The 25,210-nt window shown below is 33.0% G+C and overlaps 1 protein-coding gene across 1 annotated transcript in view; it reads left to right on the top strand.

Annotated features, from left to right (window-relative positions):
* The window catches only part of LOC137397104 (uncharacterized), a 31,971-nt gene extending 13,629 nt beyond the window's left edge, over window positions 1–18,342 (top strand). Inside the window, exons 3-9 of the mRNA XM_068083391.1 lie at window positions 767–926; window positions 2,393–2,585; window positions 3,913–4,109; window positions 4,978–5,148; window positions 6,586–6,694; window positions 15,955–16,677; window positions 18,209–18,342. Coding sequence (XP_067939492.1) covers window positions 767–926; window positions 2,393–2,585; window positions 3,913–4,109; window positions 4,978–5,148; window positions 6,586–6,694; window positions 15,955–16,677; window positions 18,209–18,342 — 1,687 coding nt within the window. The remainder of the gene's footprint in view (window positions 1–766; window positions 927–2,392; window positions 2,586–3,912; window positions 4,110–4,977; window positions 5,149–6,585; window positions 6,695–15,954; window positions 16,678–18,208) is intronic.
* The last annotated feature ends 6,868 nt before the right edge of the window (window positions 18,343–25,210 follow it).

Genomic DNA, 25,210 nt, shown 5'->3' on the forward strand with positions numbered 1-25,210 from the left:
AGCTATGGGAAGCTACGATCGATGCGAAGCTAAAACGATCCTCCAGAATGTTCCGTACTCTTACAAAATTATTACTTTCACCACTATCAGAGACAGTGCTGCTGCTTTAATTATCTGCATAATTACAAAAATCTGATTTTGAATTGGCTATAATGCCGTCAACCTAACTAATTACCTGTTTTCTGACTCACACACGGTAATTAATAAACTCACACAAAAACAATGTTTGTTTTTAAATTAAAAATTCTCAAACAAAAGTTTAAAACTGCTTTGTTATTTTAGGCTAATTTTATAGACAAATTTTCGGACAACACTGTCAATTTCATAAAAGTCTTAAAAACCGTGAGTTATGTTGTCAACGAATAATATAATTAGCTATCTACGCAATTGCTGGGAAAGTCGCAATAATGCGTCTACGGCAGTCGTTCAACGAAAACGATTTCTTTTTTAAAGAAATCGCAACTCCAACTTTTTCACTAAGTTGGAAGGGAAATATTACGGACCACTTTTTACTAGAGGAATGGCAAACTGAAATTTTTGTATCTATTACAAGCGTTTTGAGAACGTTTTGGATGAATAAAACATTAAAAACGTCGCAATTTCCATGTACCTAATAAGCACAACAACTACTTACATTGAACTCGGCCAAAATTTTTGTTGAATTCATATGGTGAAATCAAACCTAATGTAAATATGTGTACCAAACTTCTTGTAAGGAATTGTTTTTTCACATGAACATGAATATCTGATGTTTATTATGTTGTAGTCAAGTCTGTGAGGTGCCCCTAAACCAGCTGCCAGCCTATGATCTATCCAAGAATAAGCCGAAGTCATGTGATCTCTGCGCAAAGAAAGGAAAGGATAATGAGCAAGCATTTTCCTACTGTCCCCTGTGCGATACCATTTATTGTGTAAAACATCACGAGGTACATATGAATGAGTTGATAGCTTATTTTTTATTCAACATTTCAGCATCAGGCATTGAGGAATAATTAAACTTGTAAGTTATCAAAATTGCCTCACTAATTAACAATTCACTGCTGAATATGGTTATTATGGTCATCTGTAATGGATCTCATTTTGTAGCTGTCTAGCAAATGTTGCTGGTTACATTTCATTTATTCAGATGTTCTGATCAAGCCAGAGTTTTTATAGTGTGAACTGAAAAAGTATTGTTGCTAATTATCTTTAATAGTTTCAGTCAGGTTTTCTCTGCATCTCACAAGTGATGAACAACAAGAAAATCATTCACATCATGGTTACCATTTATTTAATATTGTCAAAGTTTGAGCAAACTAAAGCTTTTAAAAATATTCCTCATTTGTGCTACAAATGCTGTTGCTATCTTTGCTACAACTAACCACCAAGACTTACTTCGTTATCATCACAGTCTTAGTAATTTCAGCCATCAGTTTTTTTAAATTGTGATATTCTTTTAAATATTAGTTTTGAAGTAATATGTTTTCGGTCAAATTAGGAATATGTTGTTGAAACCAACTGAGGTTGTTTATAGGGTAATTACTTTTTTTGTAATTATTTATGATCAACCACAGTCAATAACTGCCAACAAGGTAATTAGATGATATCCATTCTCTATTGATAAGCAACTGTTTTGTTAATCCTTTGTTTTCATTCCTCAGTAACTATCAGTAAAAAGAGGTTAGGAAAAGTTATTAAATAGGATTAGTAAGTGTAAAATATTAATTTGATTAACAAATCATATTTTTGTAAAAATTGGTTCATTTTTAATGCTTTGTATTGGAAAATTACAATTGTGCAATCACATTGAAATACATAGCGAATAGTAAGCTGCTAACTCTAGAATTGGGTTGATTACATACACATTTATTGTGTAAAAAGTGTTGTTGGTCGCCTGAAGTAACTCTCAAGCTTTTTGAATATTTTTGCTTGTAGGATAATGACATTTTTGCAGTTATTTACGAACAAGCAATACTAATAACTTTAGACATTGTAATCAGATGGTATCGATTGTTTATTGATAAGCAAATGGTTTAATAATATTTTGATTATATAACTCGGTAAATATCAGCAAATAAAAAGAAGTAATTCAATGACTTAGGTAGTCAAATAAAAATATGAACTTAGCTGAAAATATATATTTTTGATTAAATTAGTATATTTTTGAAGCTTCGTAATGGGAATTACAATAGTGCAGCCACATTGAAATACCTAGTGAATGCTAGTGTGCGAACTGTAGAATTGGGCTGATTATAGACAAATTTATTGTTGGGAAATGTGTTGTTGGTCTTTTGAAATACCAACAAAATTTTATAACTAGCTTTCTCATCGCACCTTCGAATAATTTTTAACACCCCATTTATCTACATTTGAGTAACTTTTGACATTTGTTCTGACCCACTTTACATTTTAGTTTCATCAAGAGTACCATGAAGAGATTGGTAAAGTTCATCCAACCATAAACATGGAGCAGTATGAGCTACTGAAGAGTCAGCAAAGCAGAGTCTGTACTGATCACACAGACAAGCCAGTCAGTTTGGGATGTGATAAATGTCTGAAGATGATCTGCAATGAATGCGTTCGCAGAGCCAAGTTTTGCGATGATGGTAAGCGGTAACAATAATAAAATTGTTGTGCATAGACTATAAGAAAAACTTGGCTAATTTTAGTACAAAGCAAACTTAAAAATATGTCATAAAAATTCTACAATTCTCACTGGTTTGAATTAATTATTTCACCTCATAAACTAATTGTCTTAGTTAGATTACTAAAATACTGAAAGTAACTTTTGTAGGTAATACAATGCAGAGAGCTTTCAAATATATGAATAGTTTCACCAATACAACTTTGACTTGCTACTGTTATTATACCTATTTGATATGTAGTTTAGCGATGGATCATCGATAATATTTGTTCAACTGTTTGATATTATTTTTAGTATACATAATATATTTGTTAAAACTTCAACTTTTGTTTTAATATAATGTGCATATTTTATATACCTTGTTACCTAGACATTAAAGATATCAAAATAAGTGCAACAGTTATTTATATGCTAGCCACTCACTCCGAACCAGTTTATATTTTAACCCTTTCACTGCCATCCATGTACAAATTTTGCTATTGGTCTAGTGCCAGCTATTTTACCGAAAATGGCTGATATTGCTTGATGATATGCGTACAACATTTTTTCATTTTCAAACTCTATCTACAACATCTTTTGTATCATATTTTATTTTGTCATCATTTTAATTAACACTGCTATGCAAAAAATTCAATGTATCTATACTTTGTGCAACGATAAAGCTATGTAAAGCGATCGCTATGAAGCTAAGACAATCCTTCACAATGTTCCTTACTCTTACAAAACTATTACTTCCACCACTATCAGAGTCACTGCTGCTACTCTAATTATCTGTGTAATCACGAAAATCTAAATCTGAGTTGGCTATAACGTCATCGACATAATAAATTACCTGTTTTTTGACTCGTGGGCAGTGTTTTATGAACTCACACAAAAATTGTTCGTTGTTGATTCGTAGTTCTCAAACAAAAGTTTAAAATTGCTTTGTTATTTTAGGCTAGTTTTATAAAGATATCTTTGGGCAACGTTGTCAATATATTGAAAATCCTAAAGATCGTGGGTTATGTTGTCAACAAATGAAAAAATGAAGTTACTACGCATTTGCTGGGAAAGTCACAATTATGCGTCTGTGGCACTCGACCCTAGAAAACGCATAAATGTGTTTTTGGCAGCGAAAGGGTTAACCTTATAAATAATTAATTTTATTAAATGTTGCTTAGCTTGTCACCGTTTTATCTCTTTCAAAACCTGTAATTTTAAATAAAATTTTCTTAGTGACAATCAGCTAAATGTTCTCGTAATTAGAAAAATTGTACAAGTTTGATTGGGAACTTTTATGTTTTTTTCAGGAGAGACTCATCAGCTGATGTCATTGGATGACCTTGTCGAACAGCTCCATGATGAGATTAACAAACTAAAGAAAGGGATGATTGAGAAGGAAGAGGGTTTGGAACAAATTTTCAAGTTCACCTCTCAAACACTTGCTGAGTATGACAAGGAAACGGCTGAGACGGTGCAAAAGATTCATGATAAAAGGGATGCACAGGTTGTAATGACATTGCCAAGTGTTTAACAAAGCATTTATTAATTCCAAATGCTATTAGTTAACAAGATAGTCTTAGTTAAATTGCTAAAACCTTTTGAACGATTCTCAATATCTTGTGATACTAATTCCTATAGAGCTAGATAATAACACTATAAATATAAAGGTTAATAATAATACTATAATATACAAAGGTTAACATGGATAATTACCAACTTGAATACCAATACATGTTCTAAAGGCCTCTAAAGTTGTAGTAATGCTCTTGTTGTGAATCTATTTCTGTTAATTTTTTGCAAAAGCAGACTTATTTTTATAAACTTGTTATGTATGACTGGATGGGAGGTCAAGTGGATCACGATAAACTTCTATTCAAAAATTGTTTTTTGACTATATTTTTAAAGTGAAATAAATTCAAAGAAACTGTACAAAAGTGCTTCTGCATCAGCATAATATATATTTGATTTATGCTGTTTAACAAATCAAAAATTTATTTCTAAGAGGTATACTACTTTTTTGCAAATAGTCTTTTCTATTAGCAGTTGTCAAAGTCTTTTCATAATATTGTGCAAAGTAAAACTAAACTGTGCAATAGCTTATCTTGTGAGGTTATACATGACAAACATAATGTTTCCATATGTGCCATATATGATGTGCCATAATTTTAAATTTTCATTTGTGTAGTTACTCAATTATTGCGATGTATTTGACAGTGTAGTCTATTGTGGACAATTTCCACAATTGCAGGTGGTGATAACCAGCTATTGTATACTAATTAATACTTTGTAAAAGTCAGTAAAACGCTCTTGCATGTAGCAGTATTAGTGCTTTTAAGACGAACGTAGTCATAAGATTGATTAACTTGTTGAAGATCAAAGCTTTGGAGTCTAAGTACAAACAGCTAGAAGCTGAATATACAGAGGATCGACTAACAACCAAAACGCTCATGACAGACTTTCTCGAAGATAAGATACTTAAGAAATGGAGCCAAATAAGAAATATCATGTGCAAAACCGAGTCTCGAGCTAAGCATGCTCATCAGGTATATACATGATTCAATCTGTAAAGACACTTTAATCTGGAAGTTTTTATTTGAAACATATAACTTTGTAGTGTATGTCATTTTTCTACATAGACTGCTTGCATCTCAATACACTTGTTCCATTAATTTCCTAAATTTTTGACCCGACCAGAATATAAGGTGTCTGGTCTACTACGCAGTGAGTTTTTCTCCTATTCGTTTTTTATGGCAAAAAGGTGTTTTCCACCTAAAGCGTTCTTTGTTGGACAAAACAGATAATAGCCACTAGGAGATAACTTTAGAGCTGAAATTCTGAGAGACCTATAGTTAATACTTGCAAACTTATCTGGAGTGATTTTGGCTGTGTGTGGTTAGAATTGTCTTGCTAAAGAATGGCGCCAGTTGACGACATTCTTCTCCTTGTGAACCTAACTTAACGGAAAATGGTGCAGCGCATCAAAAAATGTACTGCTGTTGACAGAACCAGATTAAAACAAGCCAATTTAGAACGTGAAATATTTGCGACATGAGCTTTTCCAGATGGGATCACCTTAAACTTTTAGGTCAAAACTGGTCTTTCAGATCTTCCACGGAAGTTTGACAAGCCTTCGACTAAAGTTTCAAGTTTGCGCTGCAGCGTTTTTGCATTTCTAGACATTTATTCTCTTCATACATTTATTTTCATAGACTTTTGACAGTGTGTCATGTATTTAGCTCTACTTTTTTATCAGCATTAAACATATTATCACAGTTTTCTGCTCTTCCAATTTGGAGCTTTATAGAGGCGGCGGCTTTGGTCATGTAACTTCAAAAAACAGGGTCGATGTCAGATGTGCGTTTTCACTTGCAGTGATAGCTAAGTCTTGTAGTTAAATGGTGCCCAGAGCACTATTGCATAGTCTAAATGGCAGTTTATTAAAGTAATTAGGGTCTTTGCTTACTGAAACACCCTCACAGTATTGTAACTTTGAGAAATAATTAAATATTAGACTTGTGTTGATGTGGTATTCTTTACAACTATTGATTTTGGAAACCTTTAATTATAGTGCAATGCTGAACTTCATGAGCTTTAAACTTAAAATGTGAATAAGTCCAAGTGTCTCCCATATAGCTTCATACTGCTTTGTTATGTGTTCATGTTGCTCATGGATAATGAGCTGTCAGTATACTGATAGTTTTAGTAGGCATACACCGCCAACACGCACTTACCTCCCTTACTTCCCCACTTACCTCCCCACTTACCTCCCGCACAACCATACTTACTTACACATGCTTACACAACCACACGCAGAGCCAGAAACGCACCCAGATAAAGTGTGTCAATTTAGCAGCAGCTTATAAAAAGCATAGGAATTATGCAAATAATTTAAAATGTAACTAATTGGTGATTTGTGTATGTTTTGTTGCCTCACAGTCTCTTTTGCTTGAAGACTTCAACTGTTTATACTGTCATTGCAGTGTGACTTAGTCTCTAGCTACACGGAGACAAAGAATGAGATACAAAGGCTGATTGATGAAATCATACCATCAGTACAAGTACCTTCAGTCAGCAAAGTTAGAGAGAAAAGTAAGTCTAGTCAGGAAAATTTTTATTTCCGGATACTCTGTAGATGAGCCATAATTAGAACCACAATAAATCATTTCCTATTTCAGGCCACTTGCTAGAATAAGTTTAATTTCCACTTGGTAAAATATCGACACCATTAGCTGACTGTTCACATCAAAGTTTTATCACTCCGAGAAAAACACTATCAAAAAATAATACTAACAGAAAATTTGAAAATCTAAAACAATATCTACTTACAATACTTAAAAAACTCCATGCAGGAAGCTGACTTATATGTTCATTACACTTGAAATCATTAAAGTATGCAACTGATTTGAGACATCAGTAAAAATTTTACACAAACTTTGAGTTATTCGCTTTTGGTAAGTACATCAGTACCTTTAAAATGCTCAGTGGATTATTCTGCATAATATTTAAACTGCTGGGGAATAGCTAACTAACAACTAAAACATATGTGACACAGATTTATCAAGGTACACCTTTGGCAGCTATTTATTGGTCATTCTAACAGACTGTATATTTGCTGTATAAAAGCTATGAATTCAAATTAAAGGTATTCCATGTTTTTGGCAGACATTTTGGTTCCAAAAAACTGTGTGCCCTGTATTTTTCCAGATTCACCATTTGGCAAACATCTTCTCAACTACACCCAGCTACTGACTTTGGTTTAGAAATACATACATGTAGGCAGTCCTTACTATTCCTTTGTATTTTTTTTATTAACTGAAACTTTTTAAACAGAAACTTTTTCTGCAATCAGTAAGTAAAAGGGGTGAGCTTGAAAAGAAAATTTTTTGTATAATCAAAGAATAATGTTCTTTTCTGCAAAGTTTAGTGCATTTCCGGTCCTTGTTTTTATCATTCTCTATAATTAGCAGCCTGTAAACCTAGACTGTAAAACTGCCATACAAAGTGGAATAACGAAATTGCTAGTAAAAATTGGAATGGTCAGCAATTGTTTAACTTTTAGGCAAATCTGAGTTGCATCAGTACGTCAGCTTTACGCGACAGCAAGGCAGTCTCATATGGCTATCTGATGTGCTAGATGAATGTGCTAAAGGAAGCTACATGATGTGGTTTTACCAAAATTTTAGGCTAATCTGAGTTGCATAGTACAGATCAGCAAGGCAGTCATGTATAGCTAACTGATGTGCCAAATGAATGTGCTAAAGGATGCCACATGATGTGGTTTTACCAAACTTTTTATCCGCATTTGTACTCAAACAAAGGGAAACGATTATCTACCTGCAATGAGCCAATAAAATAGGTTTCCAAGCCATCATGAGTGTAGTTTCGTTTTGCACAAAATTATTTTTTATCACAATTTCTTAGGAATGACCAGCCATGTCAGATACATTAGTGCAACAAAGTTTCAATAATTTCATATCTGCAGACTGTTTGATATTTATTGAACAATGGTACTACTGAGATTGAATATTTTATATTCATCAGTAATAATAATGTGATACGCTGTAATAATATTGATAACTCATCCGACGTTTGCAAATTGGTTGAAAAGTGTCTGAGGTCAACCTACAACACAGAGTGTTTTCTAAGGCATTACCTGATATAAAATTTTATACTAAATTTTTGGTACTAAATAGGTTTTCTAGACTGAAGTTTAAAAGTCATGGCGATCTGTATGTGTCTTTGTCAAGTGTTAGGTTTTACTGAATATGGATTTATGTCCCGGTAAAAAAGATGATTTGAAAGCGAAAAAGTTAAAGACTACAAAACAATTTTGTCACCATGGTATTTTAACAACCAAATGTAAGAACTTTATATATAATTCATATATTATATTTTCATTGGGTTACATAACCAATTATAGCAAATTAGTAATAAATGGTTTTCTGAAAAATTCGTTTACCATATAACTACCTTGTGGACCATTTTGCTGTTAGAAAATGACATAAATATATTTTAACGGCTCCATGGGCAAACATCTTTTATGTCTTTTTTTGTGGCTGTTGATGAGACAGTTGCCTATTTAACACAAAAAGTAGATATCAATGTTTTCAAACCCTCAATATATTTATGAACCAATTTATCGATGATTAAAGATGTGGTTGCGTCAAATTTGAGTTGATTTTAAAACAAAGTAATTTTTTGTCTATCAGTTGATATGTTGTTTGTTGTGTTAGGCGATCTCACTGACAATATATTTTAAGATTGAAATCGAAAAAATTTGATCGCGGTAAAAACACTCAGGCCAAAAAAAACATGCCCTCACTTGCCCAAAATGATGTAACAAATGATACAGCCTGTCTCTATATCTCGTATTCACATCGGCTACTGCGATAAAAGTCTAGTCCTACGCAGCATAAATTGGCATATTGCATAAGCATATTGGCATAAATTTTATTTTGGATTAGCTCTTGTTGGCTAGAATAAAATTTTAAATTTAGCTACAGATACATTATTATGAATGTCTCAAACGCCTCAAAAAAGGAATATTAAAAACTTGTCATATTAGCTTTCTCTAAACGCTGTGTAAACATAGGAGTACTGATTACCAATTCAACCGGTCTACTGTAATTAGGTTGTCAAGTTAGCTTATTTCATCACAATATATTTTATCGGTTCCATGGGCAAACATCTTTAATGTCGTCTTTTGTGGATGTTAATGAGACGGTCGCCTATTTAACACAAAAAGTAGATATCAATGTTTTCAAACCCTTAATATATTTATGAACCGATTTATCAATGATTAAAGATGTGGTTGCGTCAAATTTGAATTGATTTTAAAAGAAAGTAATTTTTTTGTCTATCAGTTGACATGTTGTTTGTTGTGTTAGGCAATCTCCTTGTCAAGATATTTGAAGATTGAAATAGAAAAAATCTGATCGCGGTAAAAACGCTCAGGCCACAAAAACATGCCCTCACTTGCCCAAAATGATGTAACGAGTGATACAGCCAGTCTCTATCTCTCATATTCACATCAGCTATTGCAATAAAAGTCTAGTCCTACGCAGCTCTATTGGCATAAATTTTATTTTGGATCTGCTCATGTTGGCTAGAATAAAATTTTAAATTTAGTTACAGATACATTATTATGAATGTCTCAAACGCATCAAAAAAGAAATATTAAAAACTTGTCATATTAGCTTTCTCTTAATGCTGTGTAAACGTTTGAGTACTGACTACCAATTCAACCGGTCTACTGTAATTAGGTCGTCATGTTAGCTTATTTCATCACGGCCTTTGTATCAGCTGAGTTCTCAGTTGCTAAACACACACACTGGAAACTAGCTACTAGATAAAATAGGCACTCCACCATCTTTGGAAATAATATGTTCAAATATATGGCGAAACCAACTGCTTCTCAAAAATTCACGAATAGTCTACGTTATCTAGTCGTTATTAGTATCAATTTGTAGAAAATTTTACTGGTTCCACTCGATTATTTAATTCAAGTACAAAACCAATGGTTTTATGAGTTGACCAAAATAGTGAACGCAAAACAACATCAAGTTCGTTGAAATCAATTAACCTACCGATTCTGACAAAGGGTTAATAAAACCATTCTTGCACATGCATTGTTGGCGGTTTGTGGACTCAGCTGTTTTCACTTAGTAGGGTAGAACACAATATTTTTTGAACCTAATATTTGGTCCGTTGGAATTGAGTCGAGCTATCCAAAGTCCCTGTCAATACAGCATTGATTACACTTCATAAACCATCTATGAGAAAAGATTTTAACACAGATGGTAACAGGCTTTAATGTATTCAATATGTTCTGCAAATCATGTTTTGTATGGTCTTCAACAATAATACTTTATTACTTCTATATGATCTTTCACAAGCCTAAAGATTTTCATCGCATCACAAAGTTTTTATTAAAAACATCCCTCCAAGTTGTGGCCATTCATATAGTTTCAGTTCATATAATAGAACAACTTAATCTACTGCAGCAAACTCAAACAAAACATACTATGGTTTGTACAGCACACATTCATGTCTTTCTTTCACATTTATGGCAGTTTCCAGACCGACACGACTGCTCCGCTAGTTAATCTGTAAACCAGGCCTGTATATTCACTGGTTGCAAGTAGGGCCGGCTAATGTTAGGCAACTAGTTATGAACACCTGGGGGTGTTGAGGGGGGCGGTTGTGTTGTTGTATTGCGTATCTACTGGAAGCTTTCATTTTGACGCGTATTTACTGGAAGCTTTCAATTTGAGAGTTAAATAGATCGCGAGTGTAATTTTCAAAACAAATAAATGTTTAACAAAGGCATAAATACGCCGAGCCAACAATCGGAAGCTTTGTTTCTGAGAGTTGAAGGTGAGCATTGATCAATCGATTTTCCTTACTTTTTACACACTGAACATGAATTCTAATCATAAATCTAAATTACTAGCTAAAAATGCCAAGGAAAATGCTATAGCTAGGTGAAATGATACAAAATGGTGTAACAATTAAAAAATGTATGCAACAATGATTCGTGATAGAAAAAAGTTATAACTTTACTTATTAATAGATGTATTCATGACTACTAACACTATTACTGTTAGCTTAGAATATACGTATATATAGGATACTCAAAGTTAACAATACATTTACCTCTATTCTCGTATCTTCCTCTGCAGCATAACGCTGCTGACGCCTGTTGTCTCTAACCATAACCTGTCCGCATGTCTGATGATTAATATAAAATAAATATGTCGATGCATGTAATAGTAATCTACTAGTAGTCGATGTGCAAAACTAACTAGTAATAGAGTCATCTCCCTAACAATGAGAATCTTCTACATCACAAACAACTTGTTTTACGAATGATAACATTTAATATGACCTATATAAAAATTTCGTCCTGATGATTGGCTAACAAAGAGATCTTATATTTATCGCTCGTGGGCTCTTGTCACAGGTATCCCTAATTACGTCACAAATGAAGCACCCGCTGGAATCTGAACTTTCTAAAAGATGGCCTCATTCAAACGCATATATCTTTGCACATGGTTAGTCTACAAAGGCAAAAAAGACATCAGATTATAGCTGTTTTAGCCTTTTATTGGTTTTAATTTCAACAAATTGACCTTTTTGATGCAACCACATCTTAAAAAATTTGAAAAGATTATCTGAGGGAGAGCTCAGATTTTGATAATGTGGTATTTGCAAGTTATGATGTTGTGAATAAATGACAATTGCCACTATATAGAAGCCCAATAAGCAGAATACTAGTGTTATAACTGCTAGTGGAACAGTGGCTGAGGAAATATAACTACCTTAGCCTGTAATGGTTGACAAAATTTCACTGACTTTGATGGTGATAAGCTGCCATGGCTCCAATTACTTTCCTCTCACTCAGCCCCCAACTTCATCCCACCTGCTGGCCCAGCTTTCCTTGAGCTTTTTTATATTTTTTTCCTACTGAATAAAGTGTAAATATTTTTTGAGATGTTATGATAACAGAAACTAATGACTACTATGAGTTTACACGTGTCCAGCTGGGAGATATGCAATAACAGACTGAACCGGATTTATTGATAAGTGCCGTTGTTGCTCGACTAGGGGAATTTATGGACTTAACCAGCAAAAAGATTTGTGAAAACCTCAAAACAATGCAGCTTTTACGAGCAGAATTTTTTATATATTTATATCAATACTGCAATGGGAAGGCTGTCTTATCATCTGCCTTCTCTTGATTGTCTGACTTTTTGTATAACTTCTCGAGATTGACTGACTCCTTATATATCTTCTCAGAAAACTAAAATTGGCAATTCTTTTCTAGTGGCTAGGTGGCCGGCTTGGACTGGCACAGCAGCATGTCAGTCTTTGTGATGCCAGCTCACCTGCCGGCTTGTCCGGCATTTGTACTTCTGACTGGCTCAATCCCCTCATCGTTGGGCACGATTTCTCCCTGCACCTGTCTGGCGGAGTCATAGAGTTATCTCCCTCTAGGGTGATAATTGTGCATTCAACAACACGAGCGTTTCCGGTGCCAACAAGGAGCGTTTAGGCCACGCCCCTTTTTTGTGCTAGTCAATCGTAGTGATTGACATAACGATAACATCAGCCGTGTGAATGATCATGAATTTCCACAGTTAAGATAGTAATTATTGCTCATATTAAAGAAATGATGATTATAGTTTATTACTATAATATATGCTTATTATTTAAAGCAATTTGATACCTACATGCCTTGCAAAGGCACTGAATAGATAGTGTTAAGTAAGTGAGTTAATGCTATCAGTTACTCCAATGATATACAGCCCCCACACATGGTGGGCAGTATATCTTTGGTTACTCATAGATAAGATAGATAGTCATACTGGGGTTGTATTACATTGGTGTGATGGGAAGCTAATTGACTGCCATCAACTGAAAGTGTTGACATTGTATGGTGATAGAGTGATTCATTGACACCACAGTTCACAAACAGCCGTTGCATGTAATATTAGATTTCAATACATATCAATCAAATACATAGACTGTCTTGAAGCAAAGGTGTCCACTAGTTAGTGGACATCTTTGCTTGATGTAAGCAAGCAAAAAGTTTGAAAGTTAGAGTGGCAAATGTTGTTATATGTTAGATAAAAATAAATTACCTAATTATACTAAATTAGTATTATTTAAAAATAAAATAGACTTTTTTATTATTTTATTTATTAAATAATTTTTTATTGTAAACATAGCCAAACAGATTGTATTTAGCCAACACTTGCTAATTATTTCACATTTACATTTAAACACATTTGCAGTTTCATTTTTCTTCCTAATTTATTTCAACATAAAACTTCTTTCATGATGTGAAATTTAAAAGTTGTAGTTGTTTGAAAAGCTTAAACACATTTACAGTTGTTTTTATTTTCTCTCTTCTCTTCATTTATTTAAATTACACAAAACACTTCTCATAATATGTATTTTAAAAGTTAAAGTGGCAAATGTTGGTATATGTTAAATAAAAACAAATAATAACGTACTTAATTATACTAAATTATAATTATTTAAAAATAAAATAGACTCTTTTATTACCTTATTTATTAAATAATTTTTCATTGTGATCATATCTAAACAGATTATATTTAGCCATTACTTGCTTATTATTTTACAATTAAACACATTTACAGTTTTTTTCCTAATTTATTTCAACAAAACAATTCTTTCATGATATGAAATTTAAAAGTTGTAGTTGTTTGAAAAATCTTGAAAACCTTTACAGTTGTTTTCTTTTTCCTCTTAATTTATTTGAACTGCTTAACAATATTTTTTCATAATATGAAGTTTAAAAGTTAGAATAGTAAATGTTATATAAAAATAAACTTTCTGTCCAAAGAGTTTTGCATTACTCGGGCAACTCGGGTAGTACAGCTCATAGTTGATGGCAGTCAAATAGCTTCCCATCACACTAATGTAATACAACCCTAGTATGACTATCTTTCTTATCTATGAGTAACTGATTGCATTAACTCACTTACTTAACACTATCTATTCAGTGCCTTTGCCAGTCAAGTAGGTATCAGGGATTACGTGTATGTCACAATTTCCATTTCCATAATTTGTTTCTATATAATTTCCATTTCCATAAAATTTCCATAATTTATTTCCATATTAATTCCATTTCCATAAAATTTCCCTACATCATTTCTATATTATTTACATTTCCATAACATTTCCCTACTTCATTTTATATTATTTCCATTTCCATAACATTTCCATAATTCATTTCTATATTATTTCCATATTAATTCCATTTCCATAACATTTCGATATTATTTCCATTTCAATAACATTTCCATATTATTTCCATTTCAACAACATTTCCATATTATTTCCATTTCAATAACATTTCCATATTTCTAAAATAAAATTTCCATATCCATTTCCCTAAAATTATGGAAATATTGATGCTTATGGAAACAATAATATACAGGGGGGCTGTATATCATTGGCTGTATATCATTGCTGTATGGGGCTGTGGGGGGGCCTGTATATCATTGATGGAAATGGAAATGAAAAAGTAAACATTTCCATAATATGTTTAGCAATCCCTGGTAGGTATTGAATTGCTTTAAATAATAAGCATATATTAGAGTAATAAACTATAATCATCATTTCTTTTATATGAGCAATGATTACTATCTCAACTGGAATTCATGATCCTTGTTTAATCATTCTCATGGCTAATGTTATTGATCTAGTCAATCACTACGACTGACTAGCACAAAAAAGAGGCGTGGCCTAAACGCTCTTTGTTGGCACCGGAAACGCTCGTGTATTTATCACTCTAGAGGGAGATAACTCTATGGGTGGAGTTGAGTCAAGCCTCTGTCAGCCAGGCTTGGCTGACAGTCTTTTTTCATATACCTGGCCAGTTGCGTGTCTCAATAATTTTTGGCTTTGGGCCAAGTCACCCTTATTCATCACATCAATGACATATATTAACCCATGAACTTGTAAAACTGGTTAAAAGAATTGATACAACTAAACAAGAAAATGAATTTGTAAATAATTGGAGATGAATTTGAACAGCTGACTTTATAAAACCAAAACTTTATCAATCACACGCATCTTTTATTTTAATATTGCAACTATTATGTGTTTAATCTATTAAACTTGTAATCTTACCTTGGAGATGAGTTTCGTTTAACTCATTTAACGAGTAGTATAGATCTGTGTCATGAAATTAAGTCACATGAAGGTGACTACTGCAAATAATTTTTATCCAGAAAATTATTTTCGTGCCTGTGTTGTACATACCATTTCACATTAAACTTACAGCTGACTGAATGAGGTGGAAATTCCTTCATATGCACACAGTATAATAATAGTATGAAAATATTGCAATGAAAGTGTTGTTACCCTTTTAAAAATATTTTCATAGTAACTGTTTGAGACAATTATAGCATTGCTATGAAATACCTCCTAGTCACTGTTAAATGTATTATTGGCATATTGTGCTATGACAGACTCATATGCATAACTCTGTTGATCAAACACTAAACAGCTTTAAAGGAGAAACCAAATGAAGAATCTAAAAGACAGGTTTTAATTAACACATCTTGAAGCACCCATAAACTCTCAACAAATTCTCAGTTGCCCTAAACTGCATAATCAACCAGCCAAAAATCTAAAATCATGTCCTTACTTTCAGTATTCAGAATGCAAACTAAATACAAGTTTTATGGATATAATGTTGGCAAGCATATTTGAAACTAAATATCCTATCGTTATTGTTTAACAATTTCGTTCACCTTACAATAACTTTTTGAAATAAGTTATATGTGCATCTATTTATACTTAAATACTTACAGGTGGAAGTAGTGAGATAATGCTAGAAGTTGTCTCCACTGACGGATTTCAAATTGATGAACAGCTAGAGCTTCAACCTCCTAAACCTCTTCCAAAATCCCTCAAACTCCTTCACACAGTCTCTTTACCATCACACCCTTTATCAACAAGAATTTGGAACTCTCAAATATTAACTGGAATGGATAATAAAGCAGTAGCTACTATTGACAACAACTACCAAGTAAAAGGCTCATTCATCACATTCAACAACTACCCTTATGCTATGGAGGCCTACAAGGACAGACTATATACAGCAGTGCGAGACAATCCTTGGACCATCTATGTACATGATCAGCAGGGAAAGCAAGTCACTTCCTGGACTCACAATGACTATAATAGCAGCTGTATCACAGGACTAGCCATCACTAGTGATAAAGTAGTTGCTCCAGACAGAAAGAACAAGCTTCTCATCATCTACTCACTGACAGGGAATAAACTCAAAGATATTTCTTGTCCTCAGCTTAGTCAAAATGATTATGTCTCACTCTGTGTTTCAGGATCAGGCAAGGTTGTTGTGTCTGACTATGGCTCATCTCAAGTCTGCTTGATAGACATCACTCAAGGTCAGCTGCTTTGGACTTGTAAATATGTGCCTTATCCACTAGGAGTAAAATGCTATGGAGAGAGATATATCCTGGTAGCAGCATACAAAAGCAGCACTGTGAGAATCCTGGATAGCTCAACTGGTTGGTGTATTTATAAATGATATACATAATATGAGTGAGCAGTTGTGCTGACAAATATGCTGTACAATCTAGTAATTGATAGATATACTAGTAGATACATAATGTTGATGTAAACCCATGTAATGCTACCCTGACTACTTCTCATAGTGAAATTAAACACTATACATATTAATAGAGAGCTCTGACAGTCTACTTGCTATAGACTTAGTATTAGCTAAAGATTCAAGATAGCTGTATAATATTCACTATTTCTCATTTATTAGCCAATTATTTTGGATTTGCCTTTAAAGTCGGTAGACCATCACCGATCAACCAAATATCATACATTTTATTGTTATAATTTCCTGTGTTAGCATCATATCTCAAAGTTGTACACACAGCTATGGATATGATGCTCTTGGATATAAAATTAGAAGCACAATCATTGCAGTCTAAACGTGTTGAGGGTGATAACTTTAATAAAAATTATTCATCGTAGTCTGTAAAAAAGGTGAACAAAATGTATATGAAGTTAAAGAATTCAGCAAAATAATCTCTGATCATTTTACTATCATTTATATTATGATAGAAAAGAAGATGTTGGTCATCAAATGTTTCAATACACAATTTAAAATAAACTATTCTTATCCACTTGCTTTTTCTAGTCTTCGTAAAATGTGAACTTATATTTAAAGACGGGCTTTGCCTGTCAGTTAGTTGAAGTCAAATAAAATTTGCGTAAGCCTCTACTTATAATGTGCATACTTTTTTATAAACCAATTCACATTCATTCGGAACAAATCTCATATAATTGCCTATAAGACTTTGAATGTGTGCCTTGAACTGCAGGCCACACAAATAATTTCTATCTGGATGCTATCTTTAATCTGCTACTGACACTTTCTCATAGCTTGTATTTGGCATCTTGCCAACATTTCTATGACTGTAAGAGACAACATAATATTTGTAATTAGGGGTCTGCAACATGTTCATAATCCAATCAGCTGGTAGTTAGTCTATTTGTATTAATCCTGACGGGCTCTGGAAAGGCAGCCTGTCAAGCAAGGAAGAGAAGCTTGCTCTAGTAGTAAATAGGCTAGCGCTGCACTCTCAGCTTAGTGTAAACATAACTCAATAAGGTGGAGCATACCTGGAATATTGAAAAGGTTGAAGTATGAAGCTTGCTATGAATAAAAACTTAACATTGTTCTTTCCCAAAAAGCAATACAGTAACGAACAAAAACTTGTCAAAGTTTTTCTGCAGTATGGAAGAATGGTGTAGTCTTAAAACTTAAATTGTATTTTTATGACAGAAATTTCACACAGCCTTCCAAGTCACATCCAACTAATTAGCTGTTGGGTAGTGGTATGTCAGTTCAGTGATAGATGAACTTATGCGAGAGGAGGATAAATCCAAAAATAGGTATTACCTATTTTTCTGAGAGGCTGAAGAATACAGTGTAAACCGTTACACAAGTTTGATTAAATTATTTTAAAAAGTGTTAGATTCATGAACCGGCTGTGACTGTTGATAATACTTATTATATTGTAGGTGAGGTAGTCTCAGAGCTGACAGACAGAGCTATTGAGAGTGGTTGTGTGTTTGACATGGACATCTCTGGAGACAGACTAATTGTAGCTAACTACAATAGAAGGAACATAGCAGTCTTTCAGCTACAACCATAGCTGCTGCTTCATCAGTCAGAGTTGTTGTCTTCTCTTTCTTAATGTAAATTATATACTTCATATAGAAATTAATAGAGATGAATCAATGTTGGAACGGTGGTTTCAATGTACATGCAGCTGCAGTTGGCCACTTTTTTCTCGGTAATTTGCTACACAACAATGATTAAAAAGCTTGTCTTGAATAGCTGTCTCTCCACTAACTTTGCTGTTTGTGATTCTGAATGCTTTGTTCATGGAGAAAATTAGCATTTTCTATGATTTTCGCTTTTATGAATTGAAAAGTTACATAGTTTGGACATTCTAATCAAAACTCATGTATTTTCTTCTATAAGAACAATGATGAAATATTATTAACAGTAGATAACTTATAAAATAATATTTTTGTTGAAGAACTGAATTTGTTTGAAGGCTTTAAGAAAAGCAGATATAGTATCGATATTGGTAGGCCTACACAAGGTTATAAAATATATTGTATTCTGATTGATATTTCTGTACCTTTGTCATCAGTAGCAGGTTTTCATTCTTCATTCATGTTTGTTAGTCTTTCAAAATTCATCATTTTTTACACTTAAACAATTGAAGATGTAATTACCTTATTGCTATATATAATAAATCCATTTCCATATTACTGGTTCCAACAATCAACTTAATACAATGCGCACTTGGGTAGTCTATAGGTTCTTGTTATACGATTTTTCTGCCTTATGATATGGAACACAATGTCTTTTAGTTTTATTCGTACTAAATATACTAAATACATACATTTTAATATGTGCGTACATAAATATTTATTTTTGGAGTTGTTTATCAGGGTATGTTTCCATTCCATAATTGCTACGGACTCCCCTCTATATGACATTTTCATCTGAGGATGCCAAAAATAGAACAAATAAATAATTATATAGAGGAAATAAAAAGGAATATGTAAAAGCTCTAAAATTTCCAGTTATACATGTTTAACACATCAGTCAGTAGCTACTCATCTGTGTATATTATCTTGACTCATATGTACTGCTGGTTTACATCAGAATGTTTAAATCCTTGAAATATATTTAAATTGTCTACAGCTGCACCAGAAAGATTAATGTCAAATGATCCCATTATAGAGTAACGCTTGACATTTTAGGTGAAGCTTTGCGGCTGGCTGCGTGCCAAGTTTGCTAGAAGAAAGTGGACAAATTACGACTCACTTTCACTTCAGTTTTCTCAGATGTACTCAAATTATTTATAAAATTAAAACATCAATGTACCACACTATAAAACCTCATGTAGGTAAGAGCTTGTTAATAAATGATCTCTCAATAATCAGATCTGGAAAACATTGTTACTGAAGCACATTTACTGATTATACCCAACAATAACACTTTTCAGTCTAGGCCAGGGGTCGGCAATCTGCGATTCTTTCATCTCCTCACTGCGGCTCCTTCTGACTTTGGATTTTTTCCTTTTTTACCATATGCCTAGTAACTCATAAAACTATAAAAGTTTTATCACTAAATTTTTCTAAAAAAATTTAAAAAAGATTTGATTATGGTGATAAATAAAAAATTGTCACTTGCCTTATTATTTAGTTCTATTATTATTATTACTACGTTCTCACATGATTGTCACATGGCTTTAACTTTAACATAAAACTACAGAAGAATGAACTACTGGATTCGCGTAGAAGGTCGCTATGAGATACGTTATAATATTATGTCAACAAACGGGGTTAAAATTTTATGAATCTTGTAAGGCTGGACAGCCACTTAGGTCTGCAATATCGTCAACAACACTTTTGACAAACAACAACACTAATACAGGTAGCACACCTTATAACAATTTATGCCCCAATAAAACAGCCAAAACTATTTTGTTTTTTGCAAAAGTGTAATTTGGTTTTTTTTAGCAGTTAAATCAGTATACATGCCACATCATCTCGTTTCATGGTGTAAACATGGTATGAAAGCATTAAAAGCTAAACAAAAAAGTTACACATGGTATTTTTTTATTTTTAAATAAAAATATTGAAGAGGGTTTGTGGCTACCATTGCGTTCTTTCCTGCGGAAAATGGGTCCAAATGGCTCTTTGAGTGGAAAAGGTTGCCGACCCCTGGTCTAGACTATAACCTTGCAACATTGCAGCCTTGTGTTTGGCAGTCTGCCAATATCACTAGAAGAAATTACATTCATTACAGAACCTGTTCTTATAAAGGTTACTAGCTGCATTCCCTGCCTACAGGAACAGATTAGCATGCAACACAAGGTTTATTGCGAGTTGTTTTCATACTGTAAAACAATTCCAAGTATGCATGCTACTGAAATTGTTGTTCTGATCAGAGTATGCATGCGCATATACATGTCAATGTTGAGAAGAATAATGGAAATCTGCAATGTGTCTTACAGCTAGATTCATGTAGAATCTAGTAAATATTTTAGATTCATGTGTCTAGATTCATGCATTCGTTCATACCCGTCTATATTTGCAGTTGACGATTGCGCACTTCTGCCCCTGAGCCCCGCCTAGGCTGACCAGTCTCTACCCGTCAAACAGTTGAAAATCACGCTCTTGCACTCGCCTTGCAATCAATCGGCCCACACCGGCCTCATAGTCAATTGCCTTGCACTCTCCTTGCAATAAATCGCCTCGCAATCAATCGCCTCGCAATCAATCGCCTAGCACTCAATCGCTTTGCAATCAATTGCTTCACACTAGCCAACTCATTTATCCAGAAAGCCGCGCCTGGAGACTCTTGCAGTACTCGGGGCGAAAAAGGTCTCCCGTGCATTCCCGAGTGACACCATAGCCCTAAGCCTAGCTGTGCTATCCGGCGTTGCACGGGTAGTAAAATAGTCTTTGCACGGAAAATTGATTTGTATTTAACATATAACAACATTTGCCATTCTAACTTTCAAACTACAAATCATGAAAGAAGTGTTTTGGGTAGATGAAATACATTAAGAGAGAAAATAAAACCTCTGTAAAAGTTTTTTAACTTTTTCAAACAACTACAACTTTCAAACTTCATATCACGAAGAAAAGGTTTTGTGCAGGACAACTGATTTAAAAATGAATAAAACAACTGTAAAGGTTTTCAAACCAATGTAAATTTAAAATTTCATAACGTTCAGCGACCCATATCTTTTGATAACGTATAGCGGAACCTCCGTTCTCGAACAGAACCAGTTCTAGAAGTTCGAGATCTGAAACAATTTTTCCGGTCAAAATAAAGTAATGTAAATTTTAATCTGCTTCAAGGCAAGAAAACAACTTGGGTAAAGTATTTTTTCAACATTTTACACCATAAGCTGTACTTAGACCCGGATACTAAAAAAGTCTTTACACAGAAAATCTTTTTGTATTTTTAACATACATGTATATAACAATCTTGGCCATTCTAACATTCAAACTACATAGGTAACATGAGAAAACATGATAGGTAAGCTATCATGAGAAAAGTGTTTTGAGTAGTTGATATGAATTGAGAGAAAATAAAAACAGCTGTAAAGTTTATCAAACTTTGTCAAACTACTGTAACTTTTAAATTTCATATCATGAGTAGAAAGTTTTCTTCTAGTCTAATAAACTAAAAAAATAAAACCATTGTAAAAGGGATTAGATGTAAATTTCAAATAATTAGCAAGTAATAGCTAAATTAAGTCGGTTTTGCAAAAATTACAATAAAAGATGATACGGTAATGATACAATTAATACAAAATGAGAAAACAAAATAAAATCCATATATTGAATTAATAGTAGCAATTCTTGCATAAAAGTGTGTGGGTATAAAAATGTTGCTGTCCCATCAGAAACTATCCATCAATTCCTTGAATACGACGATACTAAAAATATGAAAGAATATCATAGTATTTTGTAGTTGAACTTTTATTAAAACAATTTATGCCAAATTTTTTGAATAAAAGAATAATATTAATAATAAAGATTGGAAACTAATCAAGTAATAATAACAGTGATAGGAAAATGAAAAATGTTTAAACTTTAAACATGATACTCAATTTATGTTTAAAAGAATGCAAGTTAAAATAATAACAATGATGAAACAAACTTTCAAAAACTTAAATTATAAACTTCAAAAGTCATTAGAAATTTATAAATGTAATAAGAAAACTTAAATTTATAAGTCTATATTTATATTTCTCAAAGTATGTGAATGTGTGTAAATATAAGAGAGTGGAGAGTAACTGATACTTGCAATCTTACACGATAAATCTTACAGTAATTTTTGTTGTAAAATGTGAAATTAATTACGAAAAATTAACTGGTTAGCTTTGAGGAACGATGTGTAAGCTAATACATGTATCTACCTGTACAACCCAGCGTTGCCTGGGTAATAAAAAAACTGAGCAGAAAATTGATTTGTATTTAACATATAACAACATGTAAAAAACAAAACCTAAAACAACTGGAAAGGTTTTCAAACTTACTTTGTCAAACAACTTTTACACTTCATATCATGAGAAAAATGTATTGTGCAGGTCAACTAAATTTTAAAAATAAAATGACTATAAAGGGTTTAGATGAAACAGTGAAATAATTATCAAGTAATAGCTAAGTTGAGTTTGTTTTTCTGCAATTACATTATGAGATGATTCGGTAATGATACAATTAATACAAACTGAGAAAACAAAATAAAATTGGTTAATGCGTTGAATTAATAATAACAATTCTTGCATAAAAGTGTTTTTTTAAAAAATCACTGTTCCACCAGCAGCTATTCATCAAAACTCTGAATACGTCGATACTGGTATGACGATACGTTATGTAAAAATAAAATATTGTAGTGTTTTTGTCTGAGAGAATCTAGACGCTATTCTTACTTAAGATAATACAATGGTCCACGTGAAAAGTAGTGACCTTAACATCAATTTAGAAATTGAAGTAAGAAATAGAGGTTCACAAAGACGGCATAGTGGTTCATAGAGTTAATAATATTTAATTGCCTAATTCTAATATCTACTATTGTCGATATCGTTTTGGCAAAAACAAGTTAGCCCTAATACGCCAAGGACAAAAAGGCATCGCGTGTCATGAAGCTAAAAGAAAGCTATAGAGCTGTAATTATTACGTCATTTTGTGTAAAAACGGCAACCGATGAATAGGTTATGTATAGAGGCGTGTACTAACCGTCGATTCCCGTTAATGCGCCCTAGTTACCTAGTAGTGGGTAATAGTCCGAAAAGTATGGTACTCTATAAGGCGGACACATACACAGACAGATAGACAACGATTGTCATTTATATAGTAGATCATAGTTCCTTGAATTTGATATTCATCAAAAACATCCTTTGTGATATCCTTCATAACGAATATACTACCTAATTCTGTCCACCTGTCAAATGTGAAAATGAAGCTTCAACTTGATTGGTTTAGTAAAGAGTTCTAAAAAATTAAGTTAAAATCTGATGTATTTATGTATTGCATGTATATGACCTGCCTTGGATAGTATGACCATTTTGTTTTGGCTGTTTGGCTGTAGACTTTGTCTCTTTCCTGCCAAGGTACCCGATAGAGTAGTTATTGCAAAATTATGATTCACACTTGTATACCAGGACAGTGGTCAGTGAAATATGTCTACTTCAGCCGCTGGTACCATTCAACAGCAACAACTTAGCAATCCACTTGGATCAGGTGTGATTGGTTTTTGTATTCACCAAATTGGTGCTTTTTGAAAACTGGTTTGCCCTAGGCTTTATGCTAGGAAGATATAAATCAGCATGTAAAAGTATTTTAGAATGCTTTTCTCTATACTTCTATATTCTACAACTATATTCTACTTTATGCTCTTGCTTCAATCACCCATTTCTTGTGGAAGGTATGTAAATAAAGGTTGTAAATAAAATAAAAGAAACCATTACTTATACCATCATCTGGTTCATTTGGTTGTATTGTAGGTATTTTAATAATATACACATATTTGGGATTGATTCTACCACAGCTTGTCACTGTGTAGGAGTCCTTCCACTAAGAAAGTCTGATTGTCTCAGATGGTTGTGATTTTTTCTAAAGCTTGCATAGTCATCATATCACTATGTCGAGTTAATGACCTATGATAATTGATTGTCTCAATTACAAAGGATCAATAGGTAGGCTGTTAATATAACCGAAAGTCATCTTTTCGGGCTGTGGGCTTATGCTAATATTGTTCATCACACTGTAGAATAGCTACAAATGTTTTCGTAATAACCTAGAAGTCATCATTTGGAGGTTATGAGGCTGCACTAAAACTGTTTGTCTCAGTTTCACAGTGGCTGTTTAGACATATTCAGCTATTAAAGTAAATATTAATTCAGACTGCATTCTCAAACTATAACTCACAAAATTATTGAAGTTAGTAATACGTTAGCTATTAGCTATTAGCTATTATATTATTAAAAATTATTATTATATTATTACTCCAATATTAGCCATTAGATAAAATCCTTCTCAGAAAGACCCACTCACAGTTACACACAGGTACAGTAAAGGCTTCTAAAAAATAAAAAATTCGTTCAGGAACATTTACGGTGTCAGGAATTTAAGTTGTAAGAACAGTAAATCACAGGTGAATTTCTTAATTTTTTTCCAGATCTTTCCAAGTTGACCACTGTGGCCAGGCAAAAGGGAAATATCTGACATAACTCTTTTAATTTAATTTTTCGGACTTTTTATGATCAATCTTACTGGTTTTATACACCATGATCGAGGTAATTTTAAAACAAGTTGATAGGGACTGCACATTTTCGACATTTAATTAAAATGACTCGATTATTTTTTTTCTAAACAGCAAAGACTATTCTGCCAAGTAAAAATAATAACAAATATTTGTATGACAACAATAAAACAAAACCACAAAATGTTTTTACTATAAAAACAGTTCTACCCGCTCGT

Source organism: Watersipora subatra, chromosome 5 (assembly GCF_963576615.1).
Source record: "Watersipora subatra chromosome 5, tzWatSuba1.1, whole genome shotgun sequence".
NCBI classification, from domain to species: Eukaryota; Metazoa; Bryozoa; class Gymnolaemata; order Cheilostomatida; family Watersiporidae; genus Watersipora; species Watersipora subatra.